Below are 14934 nucleotides of genomic sequence, written 5' to 3'. Positions count from 1 at the left end.
ACTTTTATTGCAGTTGTTCGATAAGACTTGGACAGCACCACTGGGATTTCATTTCTGACTGACAGAGTGTAATAAATTAAGAAACAGAAGTGACAACTCTTATCAAAACTTAACCTAAGTGCCTATTACTAGATCCAATCACCAGACTCAAGTTTCAGAAGACAGTTCCATGCAACTTTATTTAAATGATGGTAATACTTATCTATTTGCAGGCTAGCATTTCAAAGCATATGTTGCCTAAATCGTCTTTGAATTAGTCTTTTTCATCTGCTATTATGCTGTAAAGAAATTACTTCAATTAAGTTTAATTACTTCCTCCCTCAGATTTGGATAGAGCCCTTATTATATTTCATCACCTTTCCTCAAGGACTGCACGGCAAATAGATGACTAACAAAACTACAAAAAAAAAAGAAACTACTAAGCAAGTACATCACATATACATAACAATACTGTACATGTATCACACTAATTAGGTTATTATCATAGTCTGCAGTCACATAAATGGAATATTAAGAGGGAACTTTTCACACAAGATCAGCAAAACCTGGCTTATTCTCTAAAGCTTAATAGATTTCTTACCCAATTTATAAATGGTTTTCAATTCCTGAAAGGAAGCAAGCCTGCTAAAGCACAAAAAAAGTTTGTATTTTTTACTCAAAGAGTATGTAAAAGAACACCACCTAGGCAGAGACTTGGTTACCAGTTACATTCCTTTCTACCCGGCTTGTCTAGTAGTTACAGGAGCATGCAAAACAGCTCCATCCTTTCCAGTTATCAGGAATACCATACTCATGATTCAATGCAGATCCTACAACCCCACTTTTTTCCCCAACTACAGATGGTAGAAGAGATGAGGTAAAACCACGGTAGCACTACGCAAGTGAAGCGATTCTTCCCGTTTCATTGGGATGTGAAAGGTCCCAAGTGTTGACTTGAAAAACGAAGCATAACTCATTTGTATAAGATTGTTAATGACTGTTTTAAACTCTGTTCAAAACAAACAATCTTGTACCCAACCAAAGGGAGGTACTAGATCAAAGCATTCATACAATTTCTGGTCCAAGCAAGAAGATAACCTTTAAAGTTCCCTTCTAACTGAAGCCATTCTAAGACACATGAAAACAGCAATTTTTTTGTTGTTAGTATAACATACCAATAAACAGTTTAGTTAATTAATAAAGTACACAATTATAGATTGAACTCTGCTGAGTGAAGAAACACATGACTAGTCATCACATCTCATGATGCTAGAACTGCAGACCTTGAACAACAATTTCAAACTTGATTTTCAGTTGGTATAAGAAAATAAATGTTTCCTCCCAGTAAATAAAGTTTAAATCAACTGGATGTTCAGGTTTTTATTATGTTTCAGTTCTACGCACACACCCCTCCAAGTAGGTTTCCTGCAGTTTTATCTAAACTACTGATGAGTTTTCCATTTTCCTTCTTACAAGCACGTTTCTTTCCATAAGTGGATAAGATTTTTCCCATAAGATGCTTTAGAGCAGTGCTTCACAAGACACTTTACGAATACAAATACAGAGGCTTAATGGTGCCACTAGCGAATCATAAAAATCCATGATACCTTGCCTTGAAGGCCAGAAGGAAATTCAACTCTGGCCTTACTCTCAAGGGCCTGAGAACTTCCGTTTGGGAGCAAGATTTGGCAAGCAGACAGAAAAACTAAAAAAGAGTAAGTCCATTAAATTCCATTTTCTTTTCAGTATCACTCAATGTTTTCATGCAGAATTTGAAACTAAAAAGCAGCCGCAGTCCATTTCCACCTGTCTGTGACCTGCACGATATCTGCCTGTGGGAGGATGCCCATTTCACTGGACAATTGTTCCTCATTGCAGTGGCCTCAGGCAGATTTGAAACTGGTGATCAGAAGTAAAAGGGAAAATAGGAATCCGTAGCTCTAACAGCTCTTGCAGTTAAAGTACACCAAAGTCAGCTTCTCTCACTAGAATTGATGAACGGGGAGTAGTGAGGTCTCATGCAAGACCTCAGTGAGGAAAACAGTCCAGTCAATCTTACAGTTAATTCGTAAGTGCTACCAAGCGTAACAAATACCAAGATCTGAATTTTCAGAAGCATTCATTTTCCAGCCTTCACCTGAAATACCAGACGCATCGAGAGGCAAAGAAAGCAACGTGCTAACAAAACACCAGCTGAGCTTCACCTCACGCACCTCAAAAGCACAAGCACCCCAAGAGACAGCAGATGAACATGCTGCCTTGTAGGCACCTTGTCAAACTTGGAACACCAACGGCATTAGGTAAACAACAGGAAGCAAAATATCTTCAGAGACCAGCCAGATACAGGACCACAAGCAATTTTAATATTTATTCTTTCTTTGAGACATTCGGTATCACTCCTTCAATTAAGGCCAACTATAGTGCAGTCATTTTGTGACCTAACAAGGGAAATTTTGTCCAGTCTTACTTGGTCACATTATACAACAAACTGAAGTAGACTGTGCTTCAAATGGCTTCTTCAAAGTCTCCGACTTATACAATTGCAGGTAGTCATTCTTTTAATTAAAAATTTGCTGTAGGACATAGTAATAGAAATAAAATCAGTAGTCTGCAGAAAAAGGAAACATAGAACCATCAAAACACATTTTAGAGATATAGATATATGCTCATATCCTGAATAGGAGACTATGGCTGAAGAAATAAAGACCTTAAAAGCATAAGTGCAACTGACACCGTCACTAACTGACTACTGGGTTTTTTGAGTACAGTTACTATCTAAAACTGTAGCATTAGTGCTATTAGAGTACACTACTAAGCAAATCAATTATTGAGAAAGCAACGTCAAATGTTGAAGTTAATCAACGCAAATATTCTGTGTTACATGGAGTTTGTGCAGGACTGCAGGTAAAGAGGTGGTGGCATATATGGGCAGGGAGGTGACCATGACATATTGTTCAAAGGTCGCAAAGCTAGATAGCATGCAGCCACCTCAGGGATCATAGCTGGAAAAGGCTACAGAGGTACATGAACAGACAAAGTAGGGATGAGCTCCCTTTTTCTATTCTAGGCACATAAAACCATATTCCAGTGCCCAGAAGGCACTAATTCATCACACTGAACCAGGGGATTTGCCTCATTCTCTAACTCAGGGCACCGGGGCATGCACGCAAAGCTGCATTTCTGCTATAAAACTTCCCATATAGCTTCTGTTCCCACCTCAGCAGTGGCTAGATCCAGGCGAGGCTCACTGCCTAAACTCTGGCAACCAGTCTCCTACTGAATTAACAGTATGGGCTACTACTACTGCCGGAAGTTTTTGGGTAGTAGTATCCACATGAAGGTTTCCTGCTCTCCCAGGCTGCTCTCACATGTTTGCACCACCTCCTCAGCAGAGGCCAATGCAATCTCTACAATACTCTGGAAACTAACCAACCACAGAAACACAAAACAAATTGAGTTGGAAGGGACCTTAAAGATCACACAGTTCTAACGCCCCTGCCAGGGGTGGGGACACCTCCTGCTAGATCAGGTTGCTCAAAGCCCCAGCCAACCTGTCCCTGAACACCTCCAGGGATGGGGCATCCTGGGCAACCTGTTCTGGTGCCTCACCACCCTCATGGGAGAAAACATTTCTTCTGACATCTAATCTAAATCTCCCCTCTTTCAGCTTAAAACCGTTACCTCTTGGTCCTATCTCTGCATTCCCTGACAAAGAGCCCCTCCCCAGCTTTCCTGGAGCCCCTTTCAAGTACTGGAAGGCTGCTGTGAGGTCTTCCTGGATCCTTCTCTTCTCCAGGCTAAACAATCTCAACTCTCTCAACCCATCTTTAGATGGGAGGTTTACTCCAGCGCTCAGATCATCCTCATGCCCTCCTCTGGACTCGCTCTAACAGATTCGCGTCCTTCCTGTGCCGAGGACTCCAGAATAGAAAGCGGGACTTCAGGTGAGGTCTTGGAAGAGCAGAGACAAGGGGCAGTAGCCCCTCCCTTATCCTGCTGCTCTCTGGAAAGCAAGAAGAGTTATTCTTATCCCGTTCCGTATTCTGCTTATGTTGTCACAGCCTCACACAGAGCAATGCTGGCACAAGAGAGGGGAAAGAGTAGATAGCTTGTCATAGGTTCCAGTCTCCGATTCCAGAGTGACGCTGAGGAAAGGGGGAGTCACTTCTCCCCGAGCCTGTGACCACACGCTGACTATCTGGGTCTGTTCTTGTGGTTAAGGCAGTGGTTACAGACACAGAGACCCAGACTCTATACTTAGCATTCTCAAGAGGATGTGTGGTTAACCCAGGGAAGCTTCGGTGCCATTTCAAGGCCTTCAGTTCTCTGGTTTCATTGGAAGCGACTTGGTAAAAACCACTAACATACTTTAATTGGCTTAATGAAAGGTGTGTGGGCAAGTGGCAGCGAACGTGAGGGAAAAACACATATGAATTGCACTTATAATAAAAGCTGTGAACTGCAGAGACAGACTGCCAGGTCGTGATCGCAGGTACAGAGCTGTTAGTGCCTGCTGAGAGAACGTGCACACTAAAGCAAGGACAGTTCAAGAAGTACTCCTAAAGATGCTATTTCTTTTATCTTATTTAAAAGATTCCATGGCTCTCCTCATTCCCCTACTCAAAGAAAGCATTTAATAGGGTAAAACTAATTTTTTCTGTAAAGATATTTTTATGCCCTGTGGAAGGAAATGAAAAAAAAACCAAAAGGTAGAAACGTGCAGAGACCACTGTCTGAAATTCTCTCATTAATCATAGAAAGGTTTGTGTTGGAAGGGACCTTAAAAATCATCCAGTTCCACCCCCCCGCCATGGGCTTTAATCATATGGATAAAAGTTACAAAAGTTCTTATTCTGGCAAAACTTCTGCCTCCCAATTACAAAAAGATGTGTCTTCAACTAGTTTTATTCCACAGCTCCCCGGGATCCCACAGGAGAATAAGTCAGTCTCGTTCTGCATTCTGCTTTTAAAATGCAAAGGCTTTTTTTTTTTTTTCCATCTCCACAGAAGCAGCACTAACAGAAAGCTCTCCTCTGTGAACTATTACCTGACTACCCTGCCACAGCCAACGGCAAACACAGGAAAGGTACAACAGACCAGCTGACACACAACAACCTGTAAAAAAACCAACTTATTCACGTGGCTGAGAGGGCTAAGCTGGAAAAGGTTTGTAAAACTATAATGAATTTTAATAATCACATAAGGCCCAGTGTGGACCCACAAACTGGAATTAAAATCTTTATTCTTCTGCCAAAACAGAACAAACAGAATCATATAGGAAATTTATTCCAGTGTGACTGCATCCCACCAGCAGAACAGAACACATTAGAACATGAAAGCCTTCCAGTCTTTTTGAATTAATCCAAAAAAAAAAAAGAGGCTTCCACTCAAGAAGAAGGGCCATATCTTAGCAATTTAGAGTACACGCATAAGCCACAAGCATATAATTTCTTAACCTAACGTAAAACAATATAATAAGTTATTAAAAATACACCAGGTGGTGTTTTATTGGTAATAATACCAATATGCGACTTAAAGAGCTAATAAACATTATTATTTCTTATAATAACAATGGTACAGTAATATCATCCCATCATTCCAGAAAGAAAATTATGTTCGAAACTGAGTAAACAATAGATTTATAAGAAACTAAAAACTGCCGATGAACAAGAGGTTGTGAAGCTTGCAAGAAAAAAAAAAAGGAAAAAGCAGTATTTGGTTTCTGGATTTTTCTATTTAGAATTAACACCCCAAGACTCATGGAATGACACCTCATGCTGTTACATGCTCCTTTGCCAAAGGAGTGGCAAACTTGTGATGGTAGAGAGATTATCTATCATTTTAAGGAAAATGATTTTAGAAAGAGACTGAAGATACCTAAACCTACACCAAACCTACAAACAAGGAATGCATCATTAGAAAAGGTGGTATCTATAAATAATTCATTCTGCATTTCTTCTGTAGAAATTGCTATCCCCATGAAATAAACATGTTTTTCTGATTACTTCCAACCGCTCCACACATCCATCTTACCCGCCTAGGCGAGCATTCCATTGCCTATTGCTAATGCAAATTGCTGCAAAATTTATCTTTCATAAGAAGAATTTTTAGCAAGTGTGGTGATCCCATGTTAACTTTAAGATGTCACACACGCCATACAGATATACAAGAACTGCTTAATAGGAATTAACTGCCTTTAGACAACACAAGCAATTACTCATGAACGGCATCACTTACAAAGTTTTATTTCCCAAATCCTTCCATTTCAGTTCCTGCCTCGCTGTTGTTCTTTTCAATAGTAAAGATGAAAAAGAACATCCAGCATGGCATTTTATCCAATTTCAAATACATAAAATGAGAATTATGTTTTCCTGGTGCTTCTGCTAAAATGATAAGGAGTAAAATAACTGTCACTATTTTAAATACAAACCTCGCTTATATAATTTCTGTACTGATAACAATTTCAGTTGGTTGACTGATTTTGAAAAAAATAAAGAAAAATACTATACAGCTCCTGAAAAGCATACGAATGCACCAGTATATCTTAATCAATAAAACTTGTGACACCACTACAGAATTGTATTTGCAATAGCGTGAATGCAATATTTGCATAAACATGGGGTATTCTTGAAGGGAAGGGAGGGGAAGAGCAAAGGGATATTCAGTTTAACATTCAACATTTTCTGAGATGACAGACAGCAATTGGCACCTCGTCCAGTCAAGTTTTATTCTGTCCTCAAACTCAGGAACACAATACGCATCACAATCACACATTGTCCTTGTTCCAGTTCTGCGGAAACCACTGAACCTGCTGGAAAACTGGTGATCATTCTTACCTCAGCAGTGCACGGGTTATTTCCAAGAACCACCACACAAGAAGCAGTAGGTGCAGTTTTTCCTCCAATAAGAACAGCAAATTCATTCCGCATGAGCATTTGATGTGGACAACAGCAAGGCAACAGCTCGCTCAGCTTTAAGAGATGAGAGGGCCCAAAGCAGAATTCTGCTTTACTTCTTGGGAATGCGTCCGATAAATAGAACTGCCTATACCCACCTTGTTTACAAATCCCCACAAAGACCAATTCTTCCTACCTCCTGCAGAGAGACCTCAGAGAAGTCTCAACTCTACCTCTTCTTTGTTATGTATGTGCACGCTTTTAACCTTCTATGCTATGAAATGGACCACGAATGGGAGAAATTGATAGGCAGAAGAAAGTATTGGGAAACTGTCATGAATAACAACCACAAAATAAATTATCAGTTTAATATCTAAAAGTCAAACTAAAAATCTAAACTATATTTACAATCAAAAATTTTATTTTTTTCCTGCACAAAATAGCTCTTTACTTTATAGTAAAACCACTCTGGGGAAGAGAATGGTCCAAAAAATTATATTCATCCAGTAATCACCAGGAAGATAAAGAAATTCACCTTCCATTCCAAACGCGAGAATTTGACCTTTCCCTTCCTAACAAATACACAGAAATTTTCTTCCTACTCCCACCCTTTAAGCCACACATTAAAAATACCAAAACCCAAAAACCAAAATAAACAACAGGATCTTTTAAGGAGGTCTGAAGTACAGCTTAAATCTATCACAGGTGTTTAGCTACTGTCACAAGACAAGGTATGTTTCTTTTTGCCTGCCATCTGCCATCTCATCTCACTCTTTGGGAGACCTTATTACTCTCTACAACTACCTGAAAAGAGGTTGTGGAGAGGAGGGAGCTGGGCTCTTCTCCCAGGTGACAGGGGACAGGACAAGGGGGAATGGCCTGAAGCTCCGTCAGGGGAGGTTCAGGTTGGATATCAGAAAAAAATTCTTCACAGTAAGAGTCATCGGGCACTGGAACAGGCTGCCCAGGGAGGTGGTCGAGTCGCCTTCCCTGGAGGTGTTTAAGGAACGGGTGGATGAAGTGCTGAGGGACATGGTTTAGGGAGTGTTAGGAATGGTTGGACTCGATGATCCAATGGGTCCTTTCCAACCTTGTGATTCTGTGATTCAAAATAAGTAAGAGTACATCTGCCCTCTGTCTCAAGGGGTTTGATATTTTATGTCAAAGTTATAAGGATTTGCCACTTCTTATGATGTTTGATGCCATATTGCGACACGCCAAGTCATCTGGTATTCATGACATGTCAAAATAAAAAATAAAATACAAAAAAAGAGATATACACTGAAGCTCATGCACAAACCTACAAAGATACCGAACTGTCGTATATTGAGATTACCATTAATATATGATCCCATACTTGTGATAATGCAGACAACAATTGTGTATCCCTGGCAGGGGGGAAAGCATAAAACATCTGGATGACACCTGCTTCGTTGCTTAAAGATGAACTGCAGAACAAAACCCTTTCCCCCATGACAGCTTTATCACATACATACTTAAGTGTAAAATTATGTATGAGATGGCTCCTAGTTTTGTGCTGGTCTTGTAGTTTTAGTTTTTACACCTCTAATGAATTCAGACAGAAAACTCCAGTTTCAAACCAGCTCAAGTATGCATACACTCTGGAGATTGTCTTGGTTTAGCTACGCGGACATTAAAATCAAGTATATTCAAGAAAAGCAAGTCCTCTTGCAGAACCAGACTGCCACCTCCTTCTGCTTAGGAGAGGGCTGATATATTGTCTTTAACATATACTTAGTTTAAGATCACTGCAAGTAGGAATGAAAAGTGGGTTTGTACTCCTTAGAATTTAATTTTCCTTAACTTTTTGAGAAGCCAACATAATAAAAAACACATTACAAATTCCGTGTATTACTGTCCATAAAATTTTACATGGTAATTGAGCACCCCTGGACTATGATCTAGCAAATCCTAGCCCTACCCATTTGCAGGTTCATTAATGCAGCTTCATTCACTTCGGAGCAAGTTGGATGTAAACAATACAGAGCGATAAAAAAACAAAGAGCTACAAAAAACATTTTTGTCAGAAACAATAATTTAATGAAAGGTATTTAAAATAGAAATATGCAGTATAGAAGGAGCATCAGAAAGAACAAACTATGGAGTTTTGCTAGTTTTGTTGGGGGAAGTGAGGGCATTAACCATAAGAAACAAGGATGGAGTGATTCGACAAGAAACCTGCTTGCTGCCTCAGGAATTCTGATTCTTATCTGTAACCCCTTGTGGCACCTGCCTGTTACTGTCCCATTCATTTTTGCACACCTCATAAGGGGCATCTTTGCGTATTTACACTTTCCATCCCTAAAGACATAGCCACATGTTCCTAGGAATGATCCCAGTCACAGCATAAATACCACAGCCCACAAAAATATTTATCATCAGGTTAAGAAAATCTGAGAAGGAAGCTCATATTACAGTGAATCTGCAGCAAACTGAGACGTTGCTGGGAAATTATCCATCAGATGGGCATCCTCCCATGAGGAAGGGACATCACCTTTGTTTCTTTGCCTAGGATGTCTCCATCTCTTGCTTGTCAGAAGAAAGAGCACAGCATGAGAATCAAATAGGATCCAAGTGTAACTATCAGCACAGGAAAATGTATGGATGCCACACAAACATTGCTGCGGTCGATTTAACAGCTGAGGGAGTATGTGAATTTTCTAGGACCCGATTCAAGCAGGATACAGAGGTCACCTCCATGGAAGGCCCTGCATCCTGCAAATCCCTAGCAGTGAGTGGAATTAAGGTGAGACACAAAGCCTCCCCTGCAAAACAGAGCAGAGATGAAACAAGGAATATACTTCAGATGATGTAGAAACTTGAGAGCAAATGTCTACAATCTTAACCACGCACATAGGGGTTAAAAAAACAGAGACGAAAAATCCTCAACAAACCAAAACCACAAAAAGTTAATAACTAAATACACAAAATGACAAGTGTCCAAACACCAGGACTGGATCCTTGCAGACCCTCTGCCTCTCCCCACTGAGCAGCTACTTGCCAGAGTGGAAAATTTAATAGAATGAGATCAGCTTTGCTATTTCAGTCTCAAAAGTGCAGATGGAGCATATGCCTGCTGATAGCAACGTTATCTGTGTTACTACAACATCTGAAGACCCCAATCAGACACAGGGCATTGAACACTCTCAGAGAAAATTCCTGCCAAAAATAGCTTACCAGGTGAACTAAGGGGAAAATGCAGCCTGTGAGTTTAATTAAACCAGCTGAGATAACAACGAAGAGGAAACTTGCCAAACAGTCATAGGTGAAGACACAGGTATGGTCAACTTTGACAGCATTCTGCAGAAAAATGCTATGGGCAGGAGCTGAAGGGGTTGGTTTGGTTGAAATGCTTAATTTACATATTACGAAGCAGTTCTTTCAAACTTTGCATCATTTTAAAAAAAATAAAGAAGCTGTGGATTTTAGTTGGCCACCTCCTTACTTTGAGAGAAGAATTCTCAATCAGCTGTGATACCATGAGCATTGACTCACGTTGCACAAACAGTCTTTAGACCACAGAATGTCAGTGAAGGGTTCAACTCACTTGTGATCTCTGCTGGTAGAGGGTCACGTCCAGCCTGTAGGCACATGAAATCTCTTTTGTTCACAGCACAATAAATACACGGCACACAAAACAGAGAGAAGCTTCTTTCTAGATTTCACACTTTCAGTCCTCACTGTATGGATCCACCACACGTGGACTTATTTTATGAAGCTCTACCACATTAAACCTACGTGGGTAAAACTGTGATGACAATATAATCCACCTCCATCACCATCTTCAAAACCTCCATAAGGGTTTGTCAGTAGGGGAAGGCGTAATGCCCTGCAAAGCGCAGCATGAGTGAACTAAGTTGCCTGTTCTATTTGCTTTAAAATATCACTGTCCAGTCCTTTGTGGAGGATGTCAGCATTGCACAGAGTATTATTATCACTCGATGTTGCATTTATCGTAAGATGACAAGTACACTGAAGTATCATTTTTCAATTATGCAAAACCTAGCATTTCTATGAAGCAATTTATTGAATAACATCTGTCATCATTTTAAAGGGTCAGTGGCTGATACAGTGGAAGTTCAGGAGTTCAACACCTTTAAGGATAAGAGTGACTACACAAATAGTAATCACTCCGTTAATCTAGTAATCAGCAAAGTGGAACGTAGCTGCCATAGTAACAAGCACAAGACCAACTGTTTGCTTCCAGGAAAATGCCTAGGCTTCATGCAGCTTCCAGCACAGTTTTTAAAGAGGTGATGGAAAAAACTGAAAACACATCCTGCACCTTAGAGCTCGCCTCTTTCTCTGCATTTCCTCAAATGGAAGAAAGAATTCCACAGGAAACAGAGTTTCACTGGTTTTAATGAGAATATCCCATCACTGATTGGGAAGACAGAGTTTCTGGAGCCATGAGCAGTGACAGCCCCAGGCTTACCTGAGAGCACACAACAAATACCCAGAGACAGCACCTGCCCTAGGAAGGATCGCCTTCCCAAGCGCTTCTACAAGGGCTACACAGAGATTACTTTGCGCAGTAGTCATAGTAAAAGGTGGTCTCGGTATCTAAAGGTGATATACTTTTAATACACTCTTAACCACTGTAAGTAACTCCTGTTAATTATTAATAGCCACCTCTGTCCTTTGCACTTTGCTGACATCTCTACCCGCTCTCCCTTATATTAACTCTCACGCATGCAGAACTCTGACTTGCAAAGTCTCAATATCTTGGTGAGAGAGAGAGGAACGAGTGAGAAGGGAGGGAAGTTCAAAAACCTTGGAGAGGAGGCAGGGCAAGCCCCAAGGAGGTGCCATGGAGGCACTCGGGGTTGGAGAGGCATGGACACAGGTGTTCTGGCTTCCCACCACTGCACCGCCACCACTTAAGTAAAATCTATACACATGATAACCGGGGATTGGGGATTCTTTTTTTTTTTCTCCTCATATTTCCATGCAGGCTACTGACTGAAAAAACAAGATTCAGGGCAAACCTGAGAGAAGGAAGGAGAAGAGTGTAGCTAACAGGTTTGTATTTTCAGGAAGGAATTACGCTGGTATCGCATCAAAACATACCGATTATTCTGAATTTCCTTGTTGCGGTAAAAGGTTAAAAAGCACCTGATAGGTATTACGTTAAAAACTTATACATCATTAAACATCTCAATCTAGACATTCAAATCACTACTATGGGATGTCTGGCTGAGAAAGTCCAGCCTGCCTTATGGCAAAGCTAATCTTCACAGATCTGTTTCACTTTTTATCCTTGCACCTGCCTGTATTAACAAGATTAAGAATTAAGCTGGCAGAGGGCTGTCTGTCAAGAAATACCGGTTTATCTATTGATTTAATCATCAGAATTACAACCAAACGGATCTCCAGGCCTGTGCAAAGGGAAGATGTTTGTTGTGTTATAATCCAAACTTTAAAAGAAAGGCCGTGCAGAAGTCACGCTCCTGGCAGGCTGTGTCACCAGACTGTGCAGAGGAAGCATTGGGAGGGGGAAAGAGACACTGGAGCTCCCTTGTAAAAGGACATTCTTATTTAACTGTTGGGGCCAGAGGGAAGATCTTGCATGTGATCTTTCCACACAGTCAAAAAAAGTTAAGAGGTCTGGATGACTTGCAGATCCAAGCTAAGTCATTCAGGGAGTGGTTAAAAAGGAGTGCACGTGCTTATCTTTGCAAAGCCATTCACAGAGGTCCTCTCTCCTCATTTAAGTTATAACTTAACTTTTGATTGCGTCAGTGCTGTCTCCTTACAGGAGTTTGTTGCCATTAATCTCCCAGCAGAACCTGCTAGTTCAGGGAAGTTTCTTCACCTGAGGCAGACTTTGCCATATTTATTAACAGCCACAACGCACACACTCACGGAAGAAGCCTCAAAAAACCATCCCAGTATCACAGCGCAGCTAGTAGGGAACGAATGAAAGGGTGAAACAGTGCAGCAAAACAAGAAGTTGTTTCTAAATTCAAATGCAAAAAAAAAGTGATAAGAATTGGATTCAAGGAGAAACGAATATTTATTATCTGGGGACTGTTTTGAAGCTTTGCAATGTGTGCATTTTGCTGATAGGCTGAAATCAACGGCTGCGAGAGACCACCCCAAAGTTTGGGATAATCAACCCTTTGTTAGAAGATGAGGCTAAAATAACAAAGCATTCACAGATCAGTTTTAATTACTAAAAGGAGCAGAGTGCAAATGTATTCAAGGTATACACAGAAAAGAAAATGAATCTGAAACAACCTACTTTCAAAGCCAGGCAGAGGAGAGTGACTCCCTGCAAGTGACAACTCTAAGGAAACAAATGCTGTTTGTTCTCAGCTGGCTGCACTTCCGTCTCCTCCCCTTTCATTCAATACTTTGTGCTAGTGATGCTCCCTCCATCTCCACGACATGCTGGTAGCAAATACTTTTATCTCAGTGAGGAGAGGAGGCTGGCGAAAGCATACAATCACATGGTAGTTTACACTTCTATTTGCTGGCACGAAGGGGGAAAAAAAAACCTCTGCCAAATAAGTTGCTTAATTAGCAAGTGTAATTAAGTATTATTTATAATTGAGCAGAGCATGTGGCTCTTGGATAAATTCAGCAGAGGAGTGTGTGCTTAAGGAGCAACTGGGACAGCTGCTTACGTCCGCAACCTTTGCTTTGAAAGCAGTAAATGCTGCACGGTCAGAAAATGAAAATAACTTGCCCCACTTTGTCCTTTGTATTGGAAAGTCTGTTGTCCGAATGCTATTGCTCCTGAAGGAATCCAGCTCGAAGTCAGCTGAGACAAACCAGAGCTCCTCACCACCACCACCACCCCCTCCCCCCGATTATTCGGCACACAGTTCCCTTCCCGCTAGCCGATCGCTCGCAGTTCTGACAATGCGGGGAAAGAGGAAAAGAATGGCAGAGGGAAGCAGAGCACAGCTGTACGTTGCAGAATCTCTCCGTATTCATATGCCAAACAATGCCAGTATTCAAATAGACAACGAAGATGCAATAAGACCATACTGAATCCATGCCTCTGCGCAGCGAGGGGCTCTCTAACGATGCATTCAAGCAACAGATAGAGATTTACCTTCAAAATGCAGGCCATGTTCTTTCTCTATCCTTCCTACCACAGAGCAGCGGGATTCTACTTTGTGAGCAGCAGTTCCAGTGTCAGGCAAAAGGCTGGTAGAGCTGCAGAACTGCTAGAGCCTACATTCCTGTAGATCCAGACAAGGGTACCACGCATCCAGGATCCGTTAGTCATATTGGTCTTTTTATGCCCGGTTTGTTCCACCCATCGGCTCCGAGCACTGGCTGGGATCCAGCCCGGTACCTCCCCTCCATCACATGACCGCGTTTGATTCATGGCTCCAGCATGTATTTCTGTAAGCTCCAGGACGCTCTCACGCAATACTATAAGTACTAATGGCAATCTGTATCTCCCAGATGTTTTGCAACCATTGGAAATCAAGCTGCGTGTTTATAATTAATCCCTGGGCAACTCCCTAAGTGTTCTCAGGGGAGAGTTGCTGACAGTTGGTCAGAAAATTCCGAACTCTCTCTATTATTTGGGCTCTAAAAATCCTTACGCTGCTCGTTAGTGTGAGGCATTGTTTTACGTTCAGCCTTTTTTATTGTACGGCAGGCTTCCCTTTGTCTGAAGGCTGCAACTGCTTCCCTGCGAGAGAGAATCGTTGTCAGCACTGACAGAAATGCCCCATCAGAGCTGCTTACATTGTGTTGCATGTGCCTTTTTGCGTAGAGGGCTGACATACATCACAGGGAGTGGAAAACGTGGGCTGGGTTGGGGTTTGTTTTATTTAATCTGTGCGAGTCTGGTAAAGGCTCTCAACTTTCTCTGGGCTTCCCTACACTGCAGTCAGGTTAACTGCAGATTCATACACTCGGCTGTTGAAGAAATTTTTCACTTTACATCATCCCCTTAAATTCGGATTATTCACTTACATATTATGCTCTTTATATTATAAAAGTGTCACTTTGTTGCTTCTCCTGCAGCCTCTCTCTTCCACTTACACTTTCCCAGTACCTCTCATTACTACGT

General features: G+C 41.2%; 1 protein-coding gene across 1 annotated transcript in view; it reads right to left on the bottom strand.

The window, feature by feature from the left end:
* The window catches only part of ST6GALNAC3 (ST6 N-acetylgalactosaminide alpha-2,6-sialyltransferase 3), a 226991-nt gene extending 212795 nt beyond the window's left edge, over nt 1-14196 (bottom strand). The window contains exon 1 of the mRNA XM_054073493.1: nt 13960-14196. Within this exon, the coding sequence (XP_053929468.1) occupies nt 13960-13977 (18 nt within the window). The 5' untranslated portion in view covers nt 13978-14196. The remainder of the gene's footprint in view (nt 1-13959) is intronic.
* Between the last annotated feature and the right edge of the window lie 738 nt (nt 14197-14934).

The sequence above is a fragment of the Cuculus canorus genome, chromosome 8 (genome assembly GCF_017976375.1).
Source record: "Cuculus canorus isolate bCucCan1 chromosome 8, bCucCan1.pri, whole genome shotgun sequence".
NCBI classification, from domain to species: domain Eukaryota; kingdom Metazoa; phylum Chordata; class Aves; order Cuculiformes; family Cuculidae; genus Cuculus; species Cuculus canorus.
Note: the sequence above shows the minus strand (reverse complement) of the source record. Positions and strands in the feature narration are given on the sequence as shown.